At 33.2% G+C, this 20,060-nt stretch overlaps 1 protein-coding gene across 2 annotated transcripts; it reads right to left on the bottom strand.

Moving 5' to 3' along the window:
- Nucleotides 1-468: 468 nt before the first annotated feature.
- LOC148284517 (uncharacterized) lies at nucleotides 469-18,632 on the bottom strand. 2 transcript variants are annotated; one of them, XM_088239041.1, is made up of 11 exons: nucleotides 18,158-18,632; nucleotides 17,865-18,021; nucleotides 16,270-17,792; nucleotides 16,048-16,187; nucleotides 15,830-15,969; nucleotides 14,554-14,848; nucleotides 13,087-13,255; nucleotides 7,053-7,233; nucleotides 6,281-6,551; nucleotides 5,002-5,231; nucleotides 469-2,866 (listed from the first exon to the last, which is right to left on the bottom strand). In XM_088239041.1, exons 1-11 carry the CDS (start codon nucleotides 18,280-18,282, stop codon nucleotides 1,484-1,486), a joined length of 4,614 nt encoding a protein of 1,537 aa, XP_088095167.1. In that variant the 5' UTR covers nucleotides 18,283-18,632; the 3' UTR covers nucleotides 469-1,483. The 2 variants fall into 2 exon arrangements, with proteins under 2 accessions (XP_088095167.1, XP_088095174.1); XM_088239048.1 differs by lacking the exons at nucleotides 469-2,866; nucleotides 5,002-5,231; nucleotides 7,053-7,233 and having other exon boundaries at nucleotides 6,375-6,551.
- Between the last annotated feature and the right edge of the window lie 1,428 nt (nucleotides 18,633-20,060).

The raw sequence follows: 20,060 nt of genomic DNA, 5'->3' as shown, positions 1-20,060 counted from the left end.
CAAAGCTAGTTAGTGACATCCTACCTCATATTATTCATATGAGATACTCACTTAAATGCTTTTATTTTAGAAGATTTTTTAGGTGCTTTAAGTTTATTTTTACTTTAAAAATAATATTGTTGATTTATTAATTTAGAAGTAATAATAAAGCACAAGTAATAAATAATAAACAATATTTTGTTCTACAAAATGTAAAATTAATGAGCTAAAACACTTGATCATTGGAAATTGTCGTGCCCTAAAATTATTAAAAGCCTTAGCACTACTAGGCGTGATTTAAAAAAAAATGGTAGTCCGAAATAGAAATGGGTTTTTTTAGCTTTATTTTTGTTTTGTTTCTCTACTTTTTCCTTTTTTACGAATTCACAAAACAAGCAAAAATTTGTTGAATTGCAGTTAAAATGAAATGAAACAAATAAATTTACATATATTTTACAAAATAATTTATTAAAACTTAATATGGTTTTGACAAAACATGAATGTATTAATAAATTTAATTACAGATATTTTACTTACAAAATAAATATATGTACGCAGTTTTGTGCAAGAATTCTAAAGTATGTATGTAGATAAAATTCGAACAGTACTGATTTTGAAGATCCAATGCTTTTTAATTTTCCAGAACATTTAAAAGATTATATTTATGGCATAAGGAAATTTCTCTTCAGTTAACGCCTTCTTTGGATATACGTATCGTACTTTAGGTCCATATATTTTTTTTAAAAGGTTTTACAATTAAAAAAGAATTGCAATACTAAGAAAATATGTATTCGACACCAGCTACTTCAAATGAGTTTAATGTCTTTTCTGCACATAAATAACAAATTTATAAATGCCAAAAACATCCTCGCATTTTGGTACTGTGTGTCGATAGATTGATGAGATGATAGATAGATGAGATTTTAAATCGGAAAAATGGAATATTCATAGGCAATCGCTTTGATTATGTATTTATACTTATCAAAAGTGATAATATTTTTAATCTATGCAAGTGGACCATCCCTAACGAAGCTCGGAGAAATACTGACATCTGGCAGAAGTTCTGGCGACTTTGCTATTTGCGCGTGTGACGTGTGAAATTGTCTCTCTCACTCTTGAATATAGGTACCCATAGTATCGAGAGTGAGACAATTATATATTCGGTACTCTTTCACTTTAACGCCGCAACATGCGACACATTGGTAAACTTTAAATTGTATTGGTGATTTATCACTGATTTCCGATAAAATGCTTTTTCTCTGTCCAATAAGTGAAAATATATTTTAACTGACATGTAAATGTATAACGGAGGATTATCGAAAATTTTAATGCAGTTTTTATTATATTTATATAAAAGCTATAAGATGCAATGTGTACTAGCTACACGTCACCAGAAAGGGCGGGTTAACCTAAGACACCAAACACAAATATTTCTTAAGAAGTGTTACAATATTTGCTCAGAGAAGGTTTACATTGCTTAATTTAAAAAACAATAAAATTAGTTTTATAATCGACGACGTGATGGATATTTTTTTACAGTTTCTAAATTAACTTTCACTTTAATTTCTTCTTTAGAATTACTATTCTGTAATTTATTTGGTACATTTTTAACTACATCATTTTCCTTAGAAATTGTACTGCTGGGTTGTATATCCGCAGTTTTATTTCGTGTGTTTCCATACACACGTGGTTTTGAACTCGGAACTGGGAATATTAGACTATTGGATTTACTAGAGCTGGGAGAGTCAATACTGTTTTTATTTGTTTTATCACACAAATCACGGCTTACTTTGCCTCTGGTCCTCGGGGTCTTAACAGTAGAATTCAATAAGACTATTTTCTTTCGATTCGTAAGTTTCGGAGCGGGTGTTTTTAATACAGGAAGATCATTTTTGTTTTGTTTAGTATCTGATATTAAGGGCTTTATATCTTCATCTTCGTAATCCAGAGTCAATTTGATTTCCGGTCTCACAAAATCTGTGAATTCCGTTTTGCGATTATTGGGAAGAGTGTTTCCTAAATTTCTTCTGACTCTATTAACTGCGCTAATTTTCTTATCACATGGTGTCATAAAACAAGCGTTTCTATTTTTTTCCGGTGTAATTATTAATTTAGAAGTGAAGTCACTCTGTAAATCATCAATAACTTCTAATTGAGATAAGTTTTCATATTCCTTCTTAAAAACATCAGTTTGCGATAAAAATAATTTCTGTTCCATTGCAAGTTGAAGTAAAAACAAATCAACATCATTTACTTGTTTTAATTTTTCAAGAACCGTATGATTGTACTTCAAGGCTTTATCAGTTTCATTTTCTGTTATAAAATAGTAATTTGCATCCAAAAACAATCTACATTCAGCGTAAATAATTTCTTTGCATTTAATATTTCCTAACATTTCTTTTAAATGCTTGTTTAAAAATGATTGCAAATTGTTTTGCTGAATATACTTTATTTTAGCATGCATACAATTAACGAATTTGAAACCTCCCTTATAAAAGCTTTCTGTCACACTCGACTCCCCGGTTTTGAAATGCAGTTGCGCTTGGATTGCGATGAAATGTATGTACACCAAGAAATTAGCTATACTCGAACACTTACAACACATACATGTATTATGGTGATCCAAGAAGCCCGGCAGTACGAAGGGAGCAGGCTGAAAGGTTGGAGATCCTCCAATGGAAGGATTACAATACTTATCAACAGGTATATCAAGAACTATTTCAAATTGTTTAGCGTCATCTTCTGCTATGATACGAGATCTTGATGAGTGATTTTTCAAAATCGCAGTTTCAATTTGTCTGACCTCATTATTACCTCGCACAGCATTGTGTCTTACTTTTTTATTATCTTTCTCTTCCAATATATACCTTATGCCATCGAGTTTAACCTGCAACATTACAAAATAACAAGTTTTTTAGTTGAATGGGATAATGTCTTTTTTATCAACATATTTAATATAAAAATAATATACGAAGGTTGTGTAAAAAATAAGGTTCCCAACGCTGTTAACTCGCCGCGCGAAATGCTAGACGAAATCCGGCAACACCGCTGTGTGCGCTGGTTCCCCCACTCTAGATCCGTTCAGTGCCGGCCTGACAGCCATCCGCGATGAAACCCCTGATCGCCGTCACCACCAGGTGCGAAATTCGTGCAGTAATCCAATTTTTGAACGCTAAAAAGTTACCACCGGTTGATATTCATAGGCAATGGTGTAAGGAGTTCTCCGATGGGTGCACAGACATCCATGATGAGGCCATCGATCTCGGACGAAGTTGTGTCGAAGATTCAGCGAATTCTGTTGGAAGATTGGAGGATAACGATTCGGGAACTCTACCTGGGTTCCTGAGGTTTGTGAATAAACAATCCACACGATTTTGACTGAAAGGTTATGTTATCACAAGGTGGGTCCCGCACATGCTTTCAGAAACCCACAAAGCCAAACGCGTCACTTGTGCCCAGGACTTTCTTTGAAAATGCGTCGACAATACCGAAGATTTCTTAGACTCCATTGTTACCGGGGATGAAACGTGGTGTCACTACGTCACCCCGGAAACAAAACAACAATCGCGACAATGGCGCCATACCGGATTGCCTAAATCGAAGAAGTTCAAGCAAATGCTATCGGCAGGGAAAGTGATGGTTACTGTCTTTTGGGGCCGTAAGGGTGTCCTGCTTGTTGAGTCTATGACTCGAGGGACCACAATAAATTCGGAAAATTATTGCGAGACCTTGAAAAAACTCAGAAGAGCCATCCAAAATCGCCGGAGAGGAAGACTGACGAAAGGCATTAGACTGCACCATGACAATGTGTGCCCGCATGTCTCGCCAAACCAAGGATTTAATCGAAAATTTTGGCTGGGATCTCGTTGAACAGGCACCCTACAGCCCTGATCTTGCACAGAGTGACTTCCACTTGTTTCCAAAATTAAAGCAACACTTTGGGTGGACAACTGATGAAAGAGTGGAGGAAGCAGTCACCAAATTTCTTCACGGACTGGCGGCGGACTTCTTTGAAGCTGGGTTTCCAAAGTGGATTAGTCGTCAACAAAAATGCGTTGAAAAATCTGGTGATTATGTTGAAAAATAGTTAAGAAATTAAGCTTTCCAATGATGTTTTTTTCAGTTCAAATAAAAAATGCCTGAAACCTGAAAAAAATATGAAAACCTTATTTTTTACACAACATAGATATTAGTTTTCCGCACAATATGCACGGATATTTTTTCTCTAGATCAACTCAAAAAGCACCGTTTGAGCACCCCTGTATTAGTGATTAATCTCCGATTTGTTATAGAATGCTTTTTCTATGCCAAATAATTCTTTATTATTTAATAATAAATTATTTCAATCGATACATGAAATACAAAAATTTTAACCCAGTATTTATTACATTTAAAGAGACATTAAAGTTATTAGATGAAATGTGTAACTGGCTACACATCACCGGGAAGAGAGAGTTAAATACTATTGCTAGAATAGGTATAAGACCTTTGTAATTAATTAAAAACACGTTTAAAATAATGAAACCACTTTTTCCATAGTTGTGTTAGAAGCCTGAACACAGATGACACAGTTCTCTTTTATTTAACTACATAATTCAAGAAAACTAATAGGTAAAACAGTGTAAGTAGTATAATAAATATATGATAGAACAAAACTTTTCGCTATCTGTTGTAAACAAATGTAAAATATGAACTAAATCGATGAATGTAATAATAAAAATGGTCGACATACATATTCCACAAAAATTCTTGATTTTAAATACATATTTTATGTATTATTCATATTCAAAGCATTAACTTTAGTATTTTAGTATTTGCATATTAGTGTAGTGAGTGCTGACAAAGAGACGGGTACGTCTCAAAATCGATAGACATAAAAAGTCGGTAAACTAATATTTACTAACGTATTAATTAAACTTATTTTATGTGTTAATTATAATCATTTTAAAATAAACCCACCCAAAAAGATTTATTTTATGAATAACACAGATTATCAAAGTATGTTAATATAGATCAGATTACCGTGCAATCTTCGTGTCTCTCTGCAGCTAGATCAGCAGCGGCTAAGAGGGTTAGTAACAGAGCCGCGCGACGCGGAAGAAGCAGCCGTTGGGTGGCGTGGAGCGGGGCGCGCAAGAGGGCTCGAGCTCTACGAACCAGTCCGAGGTGGAGAGCGGTAGATCCAGCCAGTATTCCCGACTCCAACCAGATACGCTGTGATAGGGCGCCCTCGCGACCTCCATTACGTGCGACTGCAAAATGAAGAGTAGGTTTTATTTCGTCTATCGAAATTCATTTACCGCATATTTGTAAAAACTTAGTTTTTTCTCTTATATCCACGATCACCATCATACCCCCTGTCTGCGCCCGATGATGCATAGGGCACTGCATTAGTACATTAAATGCAATGCTTATTGACCACCTGTTACATGAAGGTAAGGTGATCAACCTTACGCTTTAGGTGACAATCCAGGAAAATGTGACTTTGCAGTGCAGAAATATATTGCAGTAAGATTATAAGTAAAACCGCCACTGTCCATGATCACTGTATTTGGCAAGACCGACAAAACCAAGTTAAATGTGCACATTCAACTTAAAATTTGTTACCATTGCTCTCCACCAGAAGGACAATTGCTGACCTCACTCTAATGCACCCTAATAGATTGCCCAAAATTACTGTCCCTGACAAACTTTCATGTACCCACAAGACTCCAACACATGTTCCAGTGTGAATACAATAAGACAAACTTCACCCACCATTCTCTCCTGGCACACATACGCAGAACTGCTAATAATTATGCTGAGCTCTTAGACTTGCTCCACACTACTCCTGCTGCAATCAAATCAGCTATCCTATCCATTGAATGGCCATCCCCCCAATTCTCCTCTTTTTAATGTGTTTCTTTACTCATCTTCGCTTTATTTTATTTTTCTTTCTTTCTTTTTAAAAAAAAAAAATTAAATATTTAGTGTAATAGTTATGATTTTATTTTATGATATTTTCTATAATGCTTTATGAACTTTTAACTGTATATTGTAAGATATTAAATAAATAAAAAATAAAAATAGTATTTTCGCTATCTGTTACACCACGCACAAGTTGCACATTGAACTAAGGTAAAAGAAATAGTCTTTTGGCTGCTGGTTTTGTTGGTCTTCCCAAAAACAATGATCATGGACAGTGGCGGTTTTGCTTTTAGCCCCCTCATTTTATTTCGAACCCATCCCGGGAATCAAACCCGGGTCATTTGAAAAAAAAGCAACACTTACACTATTTAAAATATAGTAAAATCCATCTTACCTGTTTTTACGAGCTCTCCACACTCTGTATGTGGATTTACTTGACTAGTGAGAATTCCAAAACATTGTTCCTTTTGTTTCAGATCATTTTCTCTGAAGTATTGGGAATACAGTGACTGAACAACTATTAATTTAACAGAGGATATTTTAATGTCCTCTATATTTCGTTTATTTTTTGGTGTTTCGGGCAAGTAGTGCAATAATATTCTATTATTCACTAAACTTAAAATAAGTAAACCATTTTCCTTTGACCCTGTGTTATACAAATAAATCTGAAAGGGAAAAATAACATTTTCTAATAATGATTTAAAATAAATCACACTAGTGAATATTATGTTTCTATATCCGGGATAAGATATTACATACTCAATGTGCAATTTTTCACCTATGCTTTTTTTAAACGAGGTATTTTGTGGGAAAAACTGGCAGGCCTTCAAGTAAACAACTTTAGTGGAATAGGAATCAAAATATTAGACTGTCAATTTAGAGATAGGCAGTTACTGGATTTTCAAGGAAATTTAAATGTACCAAAAATGCACAGTAATAAAAGATAGACAATTTGATATAAAACCATGAGAAAAAAAATTAAGACAAACTTTCCACATACCTACTTGAGTGTGCATAGATAGATTCAAACATCAATCCTAAAAGCCATTTTCGGGATATCCATAGATTAGAACATTTTTTTATCTTAAACATGCAGGTCAAGATGCTTTCCTAAGTAACTAAATTTCTAGATTAAATTGAAAACATCCTAAATATTATGTACTTACAGATAAATTCAGTAGGTATTCGAATGTTGCATTCACAAGAACGGGATCTTCGGGAGACTTGTCATCAGATTCCAGAATACATTTACTAACTTCATTAGCATTTTGGATGATAATTTCAAGGCCAGAATTTGAGCAAAAAGCATGTTCAAGAAGAAAGCCGGCAGTACGTAAGATACATAGCCTATAACACCCCATTAGAAATACTTTAGTTAAAGTCAAAGAGGAATAGCAACCACAATTTACAATTATTTTTCTAAGTGTATGACATATCACCATTTTGGTGTGCAGACAAATACGTTATATTTTAAGAATAGAAAATTAAGCAGGATTCGCATGTTAGTAAGAAGGGGGTAGTGATTGAATAAAAAGATAATCTTTTATTCATAGGGCACTAAAGGATATTATATAGTTAAGATCCTCCCTACAATAATTTACAGTTGTATATGGGCTTAATTTCTAGTTGGAACATAAACGAAAAATTTCAGTATTTTTTAAAAATTGCCACTTTTGTACAGACACTCCTCTCATATTTTGTTTTTAAATTTATTAAAAGGCGATGTGTTAGTTAATAAGTGATAATATATTTTTGTTTTCATTTACATTTCTTAAAAAATTAGAGCAGAATTTTTACTATATAACCAAAGGTTTTAGATATGTTATTTCACTAAAAACTAAGTGTTTTTTTTTTCTAGAGTGAGATTTTTTAAGAATGCCGGGTGGATGTAAAATACAGTTATGTATGTGTGTGAAATATGGTCAGAACAAAATAAATAAGGATAAACAATAATTCAAAATCCTATAATACTTGTAGTAATTTAATTTAATTATTTGTCAGAAGGACCTTTTTACGAAGTATTACTGGATAAATAAATACATGAGTTACATGTTATTTTCACGAGTCTTTTATTTCTATAATAAATTACAATGAACTGCAGCTACTGAGTATTTTCCCTAACAATTTTGAATGTTTTGACATGTGAATAATTAAAATATTCATTTGCATACTATTGTGTAATATAAAAAATTAACTCAAGAATTTAATTAATAAAAATAATGTTGACAGACATCCTTATCTTCTCAGAGTCTCCATATTCAAGATTGTGAATATGTAAAGAAAAGAAAATTATAATGTGAGTCAAATTGAGACAATATAATATATTAATACTGTAGATTTTGCAATAGTTTTTGATAGAGTCTAAGAAATTTTGATGAATATTAAAGTTTTTATTTTTTCCACTTTGAAGAAATAATAAGTCTCAATGACACTTAAACATTTATCAATCGAGTCGTAGAGTTACAAAATTTACTCTGGACAAATTTTGAAAAAGGGAGATAAGAGTCAAGAGTCTGCTGAACCCAACGTCGATCAGAATAACAGTAACTGGAGTAAGAGAAATAAAAAACGGCGGAGTTTTAATTCATCCTAGTACTAACGCTGAAGCCCTCAAGTTGGCAAACAACCGTGCGCTCTCGGGAGCTGGCTTAAAGGCTACAGTGGCAGTTCACAAGATGCCACGTATTGCCATACACGGACTATCCCAAAACGCCTGCTCTCGGGATATAATTAATGCTATCCACCTCCAAACTACTAAAGACACTGGATTTTCATTAAGTGATCTCGAAAAAAAACGTCTCATTCTCGCACAAATCCGGTCCCCGTACGGAACATGTATTCACGTATTTCGTGTCCCCCCTTCTGTAAGACATTCACTGATTTCATTCTCTAAACTTGCTATAGATTGGCAACTCTACAAGGTCAGAGACTGGGTTGATACCTTCAAATGTGCTAAATGCCAGCTTTATGGACATACTGCTTTAAAATGCCAATCTGAAGCACCTACATGCTCTCATTGCGCTTTAACGGGCCACAATCGCGATAAAATAAATATAGACCCAATTTGTGTAACATGCACATATTTCTATAAGCCTACCTCTCACTTTACTGGCTCCTTAGATTGCCCAGCCCGCCTAGCTGCTGAGAGAAGAGAATTGAAAGACAATTGAAGAAAGAAGTTTTCAAAAGAGATATGTGAATTTACAAAAATTAGCGAATATTATCAAAATGTTCGCGGTTTGAACACCAAACTTCAAAAATTAATCTTAAACGTATCCACTCAAGATGCTGACTTTATTATACTAACCGAAACATGGCTTAAAGATGAAGTGGGTTCTTCTGAACTAGGTTTAGTAAATTACAATTTATTTCAATGCAACCATGCCAATAATGCCAGATGAGGAGGAGTCATGATTTGTGTAAAAAAAAAGTTCAACTGCTTTATTCTGAAAACATTTAACATTTCATCCAAACAACTATATTTATGCGTGCGGATGGGTACAAAAAATATATATTTGGAGTTGTATACTTTCCACCATTGTCTTCCATTGAAAAATTTAAATCCCATAGTGCGCTGCTCAAAGAGATTTTGACTGAAAATTTTGACACCGTAATTATTTGTGGAGATTACAATTTACCCAAAACTGTTTTTGCTAATGACGACAATGGAGTTATGTCAATAGGCCCTTTATCAGCGCAAGCGGCTACAATTGTCGACCTTTATGCATACATGAATATGTTTCAACACAATCATGTTACAAATTATAATAGCGCTTGTTTAGATTTAGTTTTCAGTAGTTTGCATGATGTAGCTGTGTCTAGATCTACTGAAGCTTTAGTCCCAGTTGACAACTATCATCCACCGTTACTCCTAGATATTTCCTTACCATCTACACCTAACATCCTTGTTCCTAATGAAACTAAATACTTCAAATTTACTGAAGGTGATTACGCTGGTATGAGTAATTCTCTCGCCCTTATTGACTGTGTATCTGTACTTAACAAAACTGTTGATCCAGCAGTAAATGCCTTCAACAACCACTTAGTTAAAGCTTTAAATCATTTTATTCCAACAGGTATATTATTTCCCCCAAAATACCCTAAATGGTTTAGTCCTAAATTAAAATCTTTAATCTTTGGGAAAAAAAAAGCTCACAAATTGTTTAAGCAAATTGGTGCTGAACAATACCTTCTCTCCTTTTCCCATTTCCGCTATCTGGCTAAAATCGAATCACATACATGTTATGAATCTTACATTAACACTACAGAGAATAACCTTAGTAAAAACCCCAAGAAATTCTGGCAGTTTGTTTCTAAGAAACGGAAAGAAAATGGACTTCCTTCCAGTATGGTCTGTTAACAATGAACAAGACATAGTTAATCTTCTTGCCTCCCACTTTTCATCCATATACTCTTCTAATTGTCCACTGAATTATGTCAAAACATTTGACCACCATAATACAGTTGACCTAACATTTGACCACCATAATACAGTTGACCTTAGTTGCTGCCATATATCGACCAACGATGTATTTATTGCTCTCCAATCTCTCAAAGGTAAAACCAATACTGGTCCTGATTGTATTCCCGAAATATTAATTAAGAATTGTAGATTTGTTATCTCACTACCCCTATCTATCATTTTCAATATTTCACTTCAATCTCGTGAGTTTCCAGTAGCTTGGAAATCATCGTTTATTACACCTATCTATAAATCTGGAAACAAATCGGACGTCACTAACTATAGACCAATCTCAATTCTATCTCACATACCTAAACTATTCAAAGCAATATTAATGCATAAAATTACTCCTATTTTCAAAAACATCTTTATTGATCAGCAACATGGTTTTCGGTCTAGTAAATGAAACATGACCAATCTCTTGTTTTTTACCGACACCATTTTTAGGAGTCTGGAGAAAAATAAACAATTTGATGTGATTTATACCGATTTTTCTAAAGCTTTTGATAAGGTTGATCATCAAATACTGTTGACCAAACTGTCAACAGTATTTGATGATCAATTCGTTTGGAATTTGTGATCCATTGTTGTCTTTCTTTAAGTCATATCTCGGTGAAAGGAAACAGTTTGTAAGGGTAAACAATTCCATCTCAAACAGCATTAATGTATCTTCGGGTGTACCACAAGGTGCTCACCTCGCTCCTTTGCTTTTCAATCTGTTCATCAATGATATAAAAAATACTTTTCTTACTTCATCAATTTGGCTGTTTGCTGATGACAGCCCTTCCAATTGTTCAAAATTACAATCCGACTTATTGTCTTTTAGCACCTGGTGCTCATCCAATAATCTACATCTCAACTTAAGTAAGTGCAAGGTTATGAGATTTTTTCGTCTGGAAAATCCAATCATATACGACTACTCACTGAATGATGAAATATTATCATCTATGTCTAATATACGAGATTTAGGTATTATACTTGACACTAAACTTTCTTTTACGATTCATATTGAACATGTTATCAATAAATCCTTAAAACTTCTTGGATTTATTAACAAAAGCACAGCTGACTTCAAAAATATCAATACCCTTAAAACTCTCTTCTGTTCCCTAGTTCGCCCGCACCTAGAGTATTCCTCTGTTATCTGGTCTCCATATTATGATGTTCACATCAAGAATATTGAATCAGTTCAACATCGATTTTTGAGAAAGATAGGCTGGAGGTTGGGCTTATCCAGAGACCTAAATACGTATAATGAGTTAGAAACTATATTAAATATATCTTCACTTCAAGACCGTCAAAATAAATCCGACCTTATAGTCCTATTTAAAACTCTCAACTCACTCTTTGATGCGCCTAAACTACTGAGCTCAATAAAATTAAATATCCCAACTAGAAACCTCAGAAAAAACTTACTCTTTCAAACCGATAACCATAGAACTAACTATGGTTTTCATTCCCCTATGCCCAGAATTCTTAGGTCTGCCAACAAACATACCAGTCTTTGATAACAAGTTGTCTTCTTTCAAACGATCACTGAATCAAATTCAATTATAAACAGCTCTCTCCCGCTTCCACTCACAAAGTCTACTATATACCATTGAGTCTTTGTACTTTTTTTATAATAATTTTCTACGTGTAAATGTGTCCATAAAAAAAACCATTGGGCGTATATACAAATAAATAGATAAAATAAATAAATAAGGTTATTGTTTAATGTTTTGAAAATTCTACAAAATAAGACTGTCACACCTAGTTCAGACACAGCTGAAACCGCGTGATTGCGAGCGCACGGTTCGAATGGTTTCCGCCATGTCTGAACTCCTTAGTCAGCTATTCTATTCCATCTGTCCATTCAGTCATTATATTCTATTTTATTTGGGTTTTGTGTCATTATTTCGTTTGTATTATACTACTTAATAAATAAAAAAAATAGAGTTAATGAGAGAGAGATGGTTGTGTATTTGTGGGGCGCCAGTTATTAATTAGAGAATGACAATTATTTGAATTTTTAATCAACTCTTTCGAGGGTAACAAGTGGCGCCCAACGTCTTCCTTTTCGAAGCAGGATCCGGAGCACATGGCCGCGGTCTCAATTTAAAAACTAGCACTGTATTCCTTCACTGTCATGCTGGGAAATTAGAACAAGGCGTACTGATTATGTGTATATGATTGATCAAAAATTAATACTGCAGTGAGGGGTACAATGAAAGCTTTCAAAGTTTCTATGTTTTGTTATTTTCACATGTTTGTGAAAAGAGTGAATAATCAAATCTACAGAACAGTTGGAATGTTTTCGACTTTTGGCAAATGATAAAAAAATTAATACGTTTTTTTTTATATTACAAAACAAGAAACACATGATGTATTTGACAAATTTCAATGATTTTAAGTCAAGTACCGTAAGATTTTTCTAGTGCCATGGGTGTTTTCTGCAAATTGAGAAATGCTGTTTTTGTTATCGGCACTATTTTCGTAAAGTGATTATTACAGTTTTTTTGTATGACAGTGGCTTGTCTGTTTTTAGCAGAACATAGAATTGACCTTACTACACCCGATAACACCAATATCTTTTTTTTCCAATATTGTAAACTGGCAGCTATCTGCATAACTAAGTTCAATTATTGTGATATGTTTAATGTTTATTTTGATTTGCTTATAAGTATAAAAAGCCTCCAAAGTTAGAGAAGAACATTAAGTATTGAAGTAATTTTTTGCAAATGATAATAAAGAGTAACCTGTGATGTGCTAAATTAGCGAGCGAGTAGCCAATATCTGCAGCATGAATCGAATACACATCAGCATCATGTAGAGCGAGAACCTGACAAGTTGTCTCTATTATCTCTACTGTACAACCAACATAAGTTTTCCATTTCTTATCTAGTACTGTACTGTTCTTCAAAATGCCTAAAAAAAATAACGCTGTTAAAATTCTGTTTGAAGATTGCTAGATTGTCTCTGGCTTGTGGTGAAATAAAATTAGAGCATTCGGATTCATTAATTATTTTCATTATTCCCTTTCCGCACATAATGGTGCATAGGGCACTGCATTGATACACTAATCGCAGTGTAACTTGATCATTTTTTGTTAAATGAAGGTAAGATGATCAGTCTTACGCTTCAAGTGCCAGTCCAGGGACTATGAAATATTCTAGTGTAAAAACATCTTTTTAAATAAATATTTCATGTCAACCACGTCGGGAATTGAACCTGAGACCTCTTGCATGGTAGATATACGTGCTGACCACTTCGCCACTAGGCCGACTAGCGAGCGTTCGGATAGCATGCATAAAATCCTGGGTTCTATTTATAGTAGGTATACATGAAATAATTTTTTTTTTTTATGTTTCTTTACGTCAATATATTTTTTTAATGTTTTTTTTATCTCAATGGTACTGAAGTATAAATTATCATCTTACATTTGTGTAACAAATCATTGTTGCTGTAATTGGTGTATAAATGCTGTGCCCTATACACCATTAGATGAGAATGAAGAAATGATAATGACGATGAGTAGTTAAGATAGTTTTTCGATATCCCCACTGAAAGTATCAGTTAAGATATGTAAATGTTTTATTAAATTAACATTTTCGAGCAGCATGTAATATTTAACACTGTTAATTTATCTGTCTTAATCAAATAGTTCGCTGAAATAACAACGCAAGCAATAAAATAAACAATTTGAAATTATGAAAAATGCAAAAACCGTGGATCATTCATTTGATAACAAATTTAAATTTCTTTATGACTAAATCCCTTTTGTGAAAATAAGTCAACACCATAAAATAAACCACAATGTAAAACTGAACTGAGAATGACCCACGTCACACTACACAAAATAACTTCTTGACTAAATATAATAATAGGAAATGCCTTTGTAAAATAATATAATTCCATTTAGCATAAATATTGAAATATTTCAAATATTTTTTTTTTTAAAAGTTCTTGAGAAATGTTGATAATAAATTGTTATGTTATTAAAAGTTTGTATTAGGTCTTATGATGTTATGAACTAACTTAATGAAGCATAAATAAATCAATCTTAATTTTATAAAATAAAAAAATTCATTTGTTTTATTTTAACATGAAAGCTAAGAAAACATTTTTATATATTATTTCCTGTAGCACTAAACTTCCTTATTCCTGATGCAAAAATGTGGTTTATTAAAATTTACGAATAGTACAAAAATATTTAGTTATCCTACCTAAAGACGCCACCGACTCTCTCCATAAATTTATGGCTCGGTACAAAGGCTCCAAGAGTTGATCTTCTACTGTGAGGTTCAAGTACTGATGAGCCGGGGCTACGTCACAAGCATCGTCAGGGTGCACCGGCTGGTGGGGACCGGTCGGGGCCACAGGGGGAGCAGCCTGAGGATCAGTGCTCTGTGCACCGAGCTTGCGAAATACCAGACTCTCGCAAGAGCTGTACGCCATCAGAGTATTTCCCAAAAGAAGCTTGACAATCACAGCCTCGTCAGTTTGTTCATTCTGAATTTTCTGCGAAAATTGAAAATTTCAACTCATTTATGCAAACAGGTTTGTCAAAAAACAATGATTATATTGACCGCCCAGTTCATTAGTCATGCATCTCCAAATTACAAGTATAAAGATAATGAGAAAGGAAATATTGAAATGGTTATTTGAAATTGATTTGTAATGTTGCTTTATGCCTGAATTTTACATATGTTACCAATTGATTTTTAATTACATTGGCAAAATGTCCTCTTTTATTAGTAGGACATTTGGCAGCCTCCGTCGTGTAGTGGTCAAGACGCTTGACTTACACACGGAAGGTTCCGGGTTCGAATCCCGGTGAGAACACAAAAATTAAATGTACTTTTTCTCAAGCCTGGGTGTTCTGTGATGAAATTCACCACTGTAATTCGGCTTCCTGGCCAGTTGTAGTGCAAAAATAGGATTAAAAAAATTAGGAATGTTTTTTGAATGACTTATACCCGTATGCAGAGACAAAACTTACAGTGAGGAAAGTACATTCTAATTTCAAATGCAGAGAATAACCCGAAGGTGAAGACAATAGAATGTACTTTCCTCACCTTAAGGTTTGTCTCTGCATACGGGTATTAAGCACTATCATAATTTTTTGGTGGTGTTATGCGATTATCTGAGTAAGAAACAGATAGAGAGGAAAATTTAACATGAAATCTTATATTTCACTTAAATCTTGTTTTTTTTTACTTATTTTACTGGACGAATGATAAATATCGATCTATAGAGTAGATTATTTCATCAATAAATAACAATGTATATCAGCTTCACGTTATTTTAACTATAAAGTTTTATAAATATACTACAAAAACATATTATTCTGAACGCTCTCGCGGGGATAGAGAATGTGTTGTTAACACGTAATTTACGCACTAATTACTTTCAGGAAAGCATTCAGAATCGTACTGCTGGATATACATTATTTATACACTAATTGATGATTGATATAAGAATTAAAGACATTTCATTTACCTTGTAGTAGACTTCCAATATCTTCAAAGTAAACTTGACAAAATCAAATATTTTTGGGTTGGTTAATTTAGAGGCATGAACCGTTGTTAATGTGACCACTTTTCCTGATATTATTGCAACACTGTCCAAATCCAAAATGCCTACAGTAAAAATGCAAGATTAATTTATAAATCTAACAGTTTGAATTTTAATTTATTTTGAATGGAATATTTAAGTACCTAAGTTATTTGAACTTTTTGAAGATAGTATAGAGTTTGATAATTCATACATTTCTTGTAAAGATTGACATATTCCAACAATCAGTAATGTTGATGGCCAGATTTTCATGTACACTTGCAACTCCGACATTAGAAGGTTGCTGAAAGATAATATGAATTTTAAATTATATCTCGATGACAGTGTCCAAATATGTAGGTAATAATAAATTCATGTAAACTTACCTGAAATCAATTTTCGAAAACAGTTTGACATAAACAAGATTTCGTTCATCTGATAGGAATTTCTTACAAGCGTTCCAGACGGTCAATGTTTGCAATTTTTCTAAATCATTATCTTCTTTTTTATTTTTACACTCAACAAATTTACCATTTGCGACTTTATCAGTTTTGGGTGTAAATTTTGTTTGTGACGTGGAAAAAGCTTTCGATTTAATCTGGATGGCAAAATTAGCATGAGTCATTTCTTGCTTGTTATATTCTCCTAGGATGGACGCTATAGCCATACTCATGTAACAACTGATCAAAGCTTCATATTGTTTACCGAGGTCAGATTGGCATATTGCCATATTGTAAAAACCTCTCGACAAGTGATTCATGTCACAAATATCCATATTCCAATTCAAAACACGCGTGAAGTTATTTATAAATAATTTAAGAATGAAATATGATTCCCGATAATACTTCAAGGAGTATAGAGCAATGGCGTCATTGTGAAAATCATTTTCAATCTTTGACCAAAATTTTTTCCAATTAGGACATCCATTTAGACGCAACATTTTAAGATTGGTCATTTGTTCTGAGGACATTTGTTCTACAAGATGCACTAATTCAGATATGTCTAAACCACATTTTGCTGATTTTGTAGCAAACATGCCGGGAAAACATCCCAATAATATAGAGTCGTGTATAGCGCTAGTATATTTACACTGAACACACTTGACAACTTGAGTGTCCGATTGACTCAATACTTTAGTCGTATAAATGGTAAGTTGCAACACAACTTCTTGTCCCTTTAAAGGAATGTAATTCTTCCATACTTCATCCTCGGAAGTTACCCAATTAGACAGGATTAAATTAAACATCTTTCTTAGTACTGAACAAAATTCTTTCAAAACATTTGAATATTTGGGTCCTTCGGCAAATATTATATTCTTAGTAAAGTCACTCAGCAAATTGTAAGCATTTGGGGGAAACTGTTGCACATTACAAGTTAATATCGGTATTATTGCTTGAAAATTGTGAAAAATATTAAGGTATTCGCCATTACTTTTAAATAAACGAATGCACAACTTTAAAACTGCATATAAAGAATTGTTAATATTAAAGTTGCAGCTCGCTATATTTTGATGGATAATTGTGCAACATACAAGAAGACTTTTAAAAACATCAAACTCACTTTCGGAATTTGTTTTCTCGGTTAAATGTTTATTTTCATTGAGTAAATTAAAAAGCGTTTCGAAAAAAACGCAAAGTTTTCTCGGTTCTAATGTATCCTGTAGAACAAAAAATTTTCTTAAAATCCACACAAGATTTTCTTTGCAGAATTTTAAAGTAACTATTTCTGAAATCTTGTAGGTCATATTCATTACACTATTGACTTCTTCCAAAGTAGATTCCGTACCAATAGCATTTACAGTATCTACTAAGATTATCCAATAAAAATTCAAATTTTCGGGACTCATCTCTATGGCAACATCAAAATAAATACATTTAGCCAGGTCCAGTGACTTTTTTGCCAGGACTTTCTGAAAAAAAAATACCAATTAAAATGTTACCACAATGTGAAGACAGAAACCAGAAATAGAACAAACCCAAACCTTTTTTATTACAGTTCTGTGAATGTTGCACATAGTGGCCAAATACTTTTTAATCTCAGACGAAGATATATTTTTTATAAATCGACTAAGATGCGAAGAAAACAAGCATAATTGATTGGCATCCACGCTGTTATTCCATGAAGGCTTATCTAGAAATCTAAAATATAAGAATTAGATATTAAAATGTTTGCCTACAAATTTACAAGCACGATACATATATTTTACTAGCAGATTTGTCTGAACATAAAACTACGCGGCAAGTTTTTTTTATATATTAAAAATTAAACACCAACCGGTATAATTCTACGAGTGTTTTCAATGCTAAATCCGATTTTTCTTTTTCAGAGTTATTTGATAACATTTGATCAAAATGTTCTACACAGTTAGTAAGTTTGGGATCTTGAAGATGCATTTTCATGAAAATATTAAATGAGATTCACATACAATAAAAATATAAATATTTTATGTAAAATATTTATTTGAATCTAATTCAATAGAGTTTTGTTAACTTTTTGACAGACTTTCGCGAGTCAACGGACACATTTTTAATCTAAGATTTTCAAACTTCAAACGAATTCATAGACAAATCGAGAAAGCGGTAGAGTGCGCGTGCGCGGAATAAGATGTTGACGGTTGTTGGATACTCTATTACGTGGCTTGATCGGTTTTTAATAATATCGAACCTAACTACCTCTATTAAATTTATATAATTTATTATTATGTTAGAAATAAACTTTACCACATGGTTTTACAAAAAAAAAAATCACACTAACGACAAATAACAAACAGTAAACAAAAACATTAAAAACGTTAAAGTTGCCATATTGTTAATTGAAAAATATTTTTAGAAAGCAAGAAATATTTTTATATTTGGAACAAAATTTGAAAAATATATCGATAAGAAAAAAAAATCATACTGTATTAATTATATTATAAAACAAATTTTTAGACTGATTCAGTTGCGATTCGACTCGGTTTATAACTGCTTAATCCGGAACCAAATTGCCGCCTTGTCCCAGTGGTATATTTTATACCTTGTCCCAACATTTCTTTTAACTATTAGAGGCGGTGTTGCTTGTCCTCGTACTTATGACCGTATTATTAACTACACCTTATTTTATTTTTTAAATTTAATTGGCCCATCCGTCGCAAACAAACAATGCAAAAGGTCATATTTTCGTATAATTGCTTTCAGTACAAACTTAATCTGCTTATACGGAGCATTTTTTTTTAATGCTGTCCCAATAATTTATTCCAACTACGCTGAAACAGTAAGAACGGATAGTCAAATAAATATTCCATTTGAAAACGTTTGAGACTTCAATTTAACAGTTCGAAAAATGTGTTGACCTTTTTTTCGTACTACCCTAAGGGCTGATTAAATGAGGCCCAAAGTGTCAAACTTACCTGTATGCAACAGTCTGATTCTTCGCTATTTAATGTTAATCGCTTACCAACTGAACTTTGTGCGTATAGATATTTCATATAGTAGGTATATACTTTTTTGTGGTTTTGGTAGCATTATTCTGAGTGACAGATTCTTCTTTATTACATTTAGATTGCTCCGAACAGCTTGTCCACCACATACCGCACACCGCATTTAAGGACATAAGTTTCCTTGGCGGTGCCCACAGATACGGAAAATTTGCTCATTGTCAAACGAAAAAAGCTGCCCGAAGGAACTCTCGGTAATCTGGTAAACTTAACATATTTTTGCTGAAAGAAAGTAATCCACAAGTACATAATGTGTACTTTATTAGATTGAGAAAAAAAGGAAGTGAATTCTTCACTGATTGGGATTAAATTGAATGGGCATGATCAATTCGTCGAAATGATTAAAAAACTTTTTAAAGGCCTTGAAATTATTTTTAGAAGCCACCAGATCTGTTTATCCGACAGGACCTATAACAGGGCCACGGATAGTACCGAGAAGCTCTAGTCGGTAATCATAGACAGGGGAAAAGGGACAAGACTACAGAATATGTTCAGAAGATTGATTAGGATATCTGCAGCAGTACGAAGGGGAATTAACAATATTGAAAACAAATATTTTTTATAAAATTTACCATGACCTGATAAAAACTGCGTAGTCCAGTGATCGGTGATAACCCAAGAAGATTTTAAGCGCTGATGGATTGAAGAAAAAAAAGAAAGATAACCCTCCCTGGAAGAGAAGATTTTCCCATCGTGATTGCC

The sequence above is a fragment of the Micrasema longulum genome, unplaced genomic scaffold, assembly GCF_059751315.1.
Source record: "Micrasema longulum isolate JH-2025_06_02 unplaced genomic scaffold, ASM5975131v1 h1tg000113l, whole genome shotgun sequence".
Taxonomy (NCBI): Eukaryota; Metazoa; Arthropoda; class Insecta; order Trichoptera; family Brachycentridae; genus Micrasema; species Micrasema longulum.
This window is presented reverse-complemented; position numbering and strand designations above follow the sequence as displayed.

What these genes read in the sequence shown, in the direction of transcription:
- LOC148284517 (XM_088239041.1), bottom strand. Translation starts at nt 18,282, where the DNA reads ATGAAAATGCATCTTCAAGATCCCAAACTTACTAACTGTGTAGAACAT. An exon ending in AAAAAGTTCAAATAACTTAG is followed by an intron (nt 15,970 to 16,047) that starts GTACTTAAATAT and finishes TTTTTACTGTAG; the next exon opens with GCATTTTGGATTTGGACAGT. An exon ending in TATTGGAAGTCTACTACAAG is followed by an intron (nt 14,849 to 15,829) that starts GTAAATGAAATG and finishes CAATTTTCGCAG; the next exon opens with AAAATTCAGAATGAACAAAC.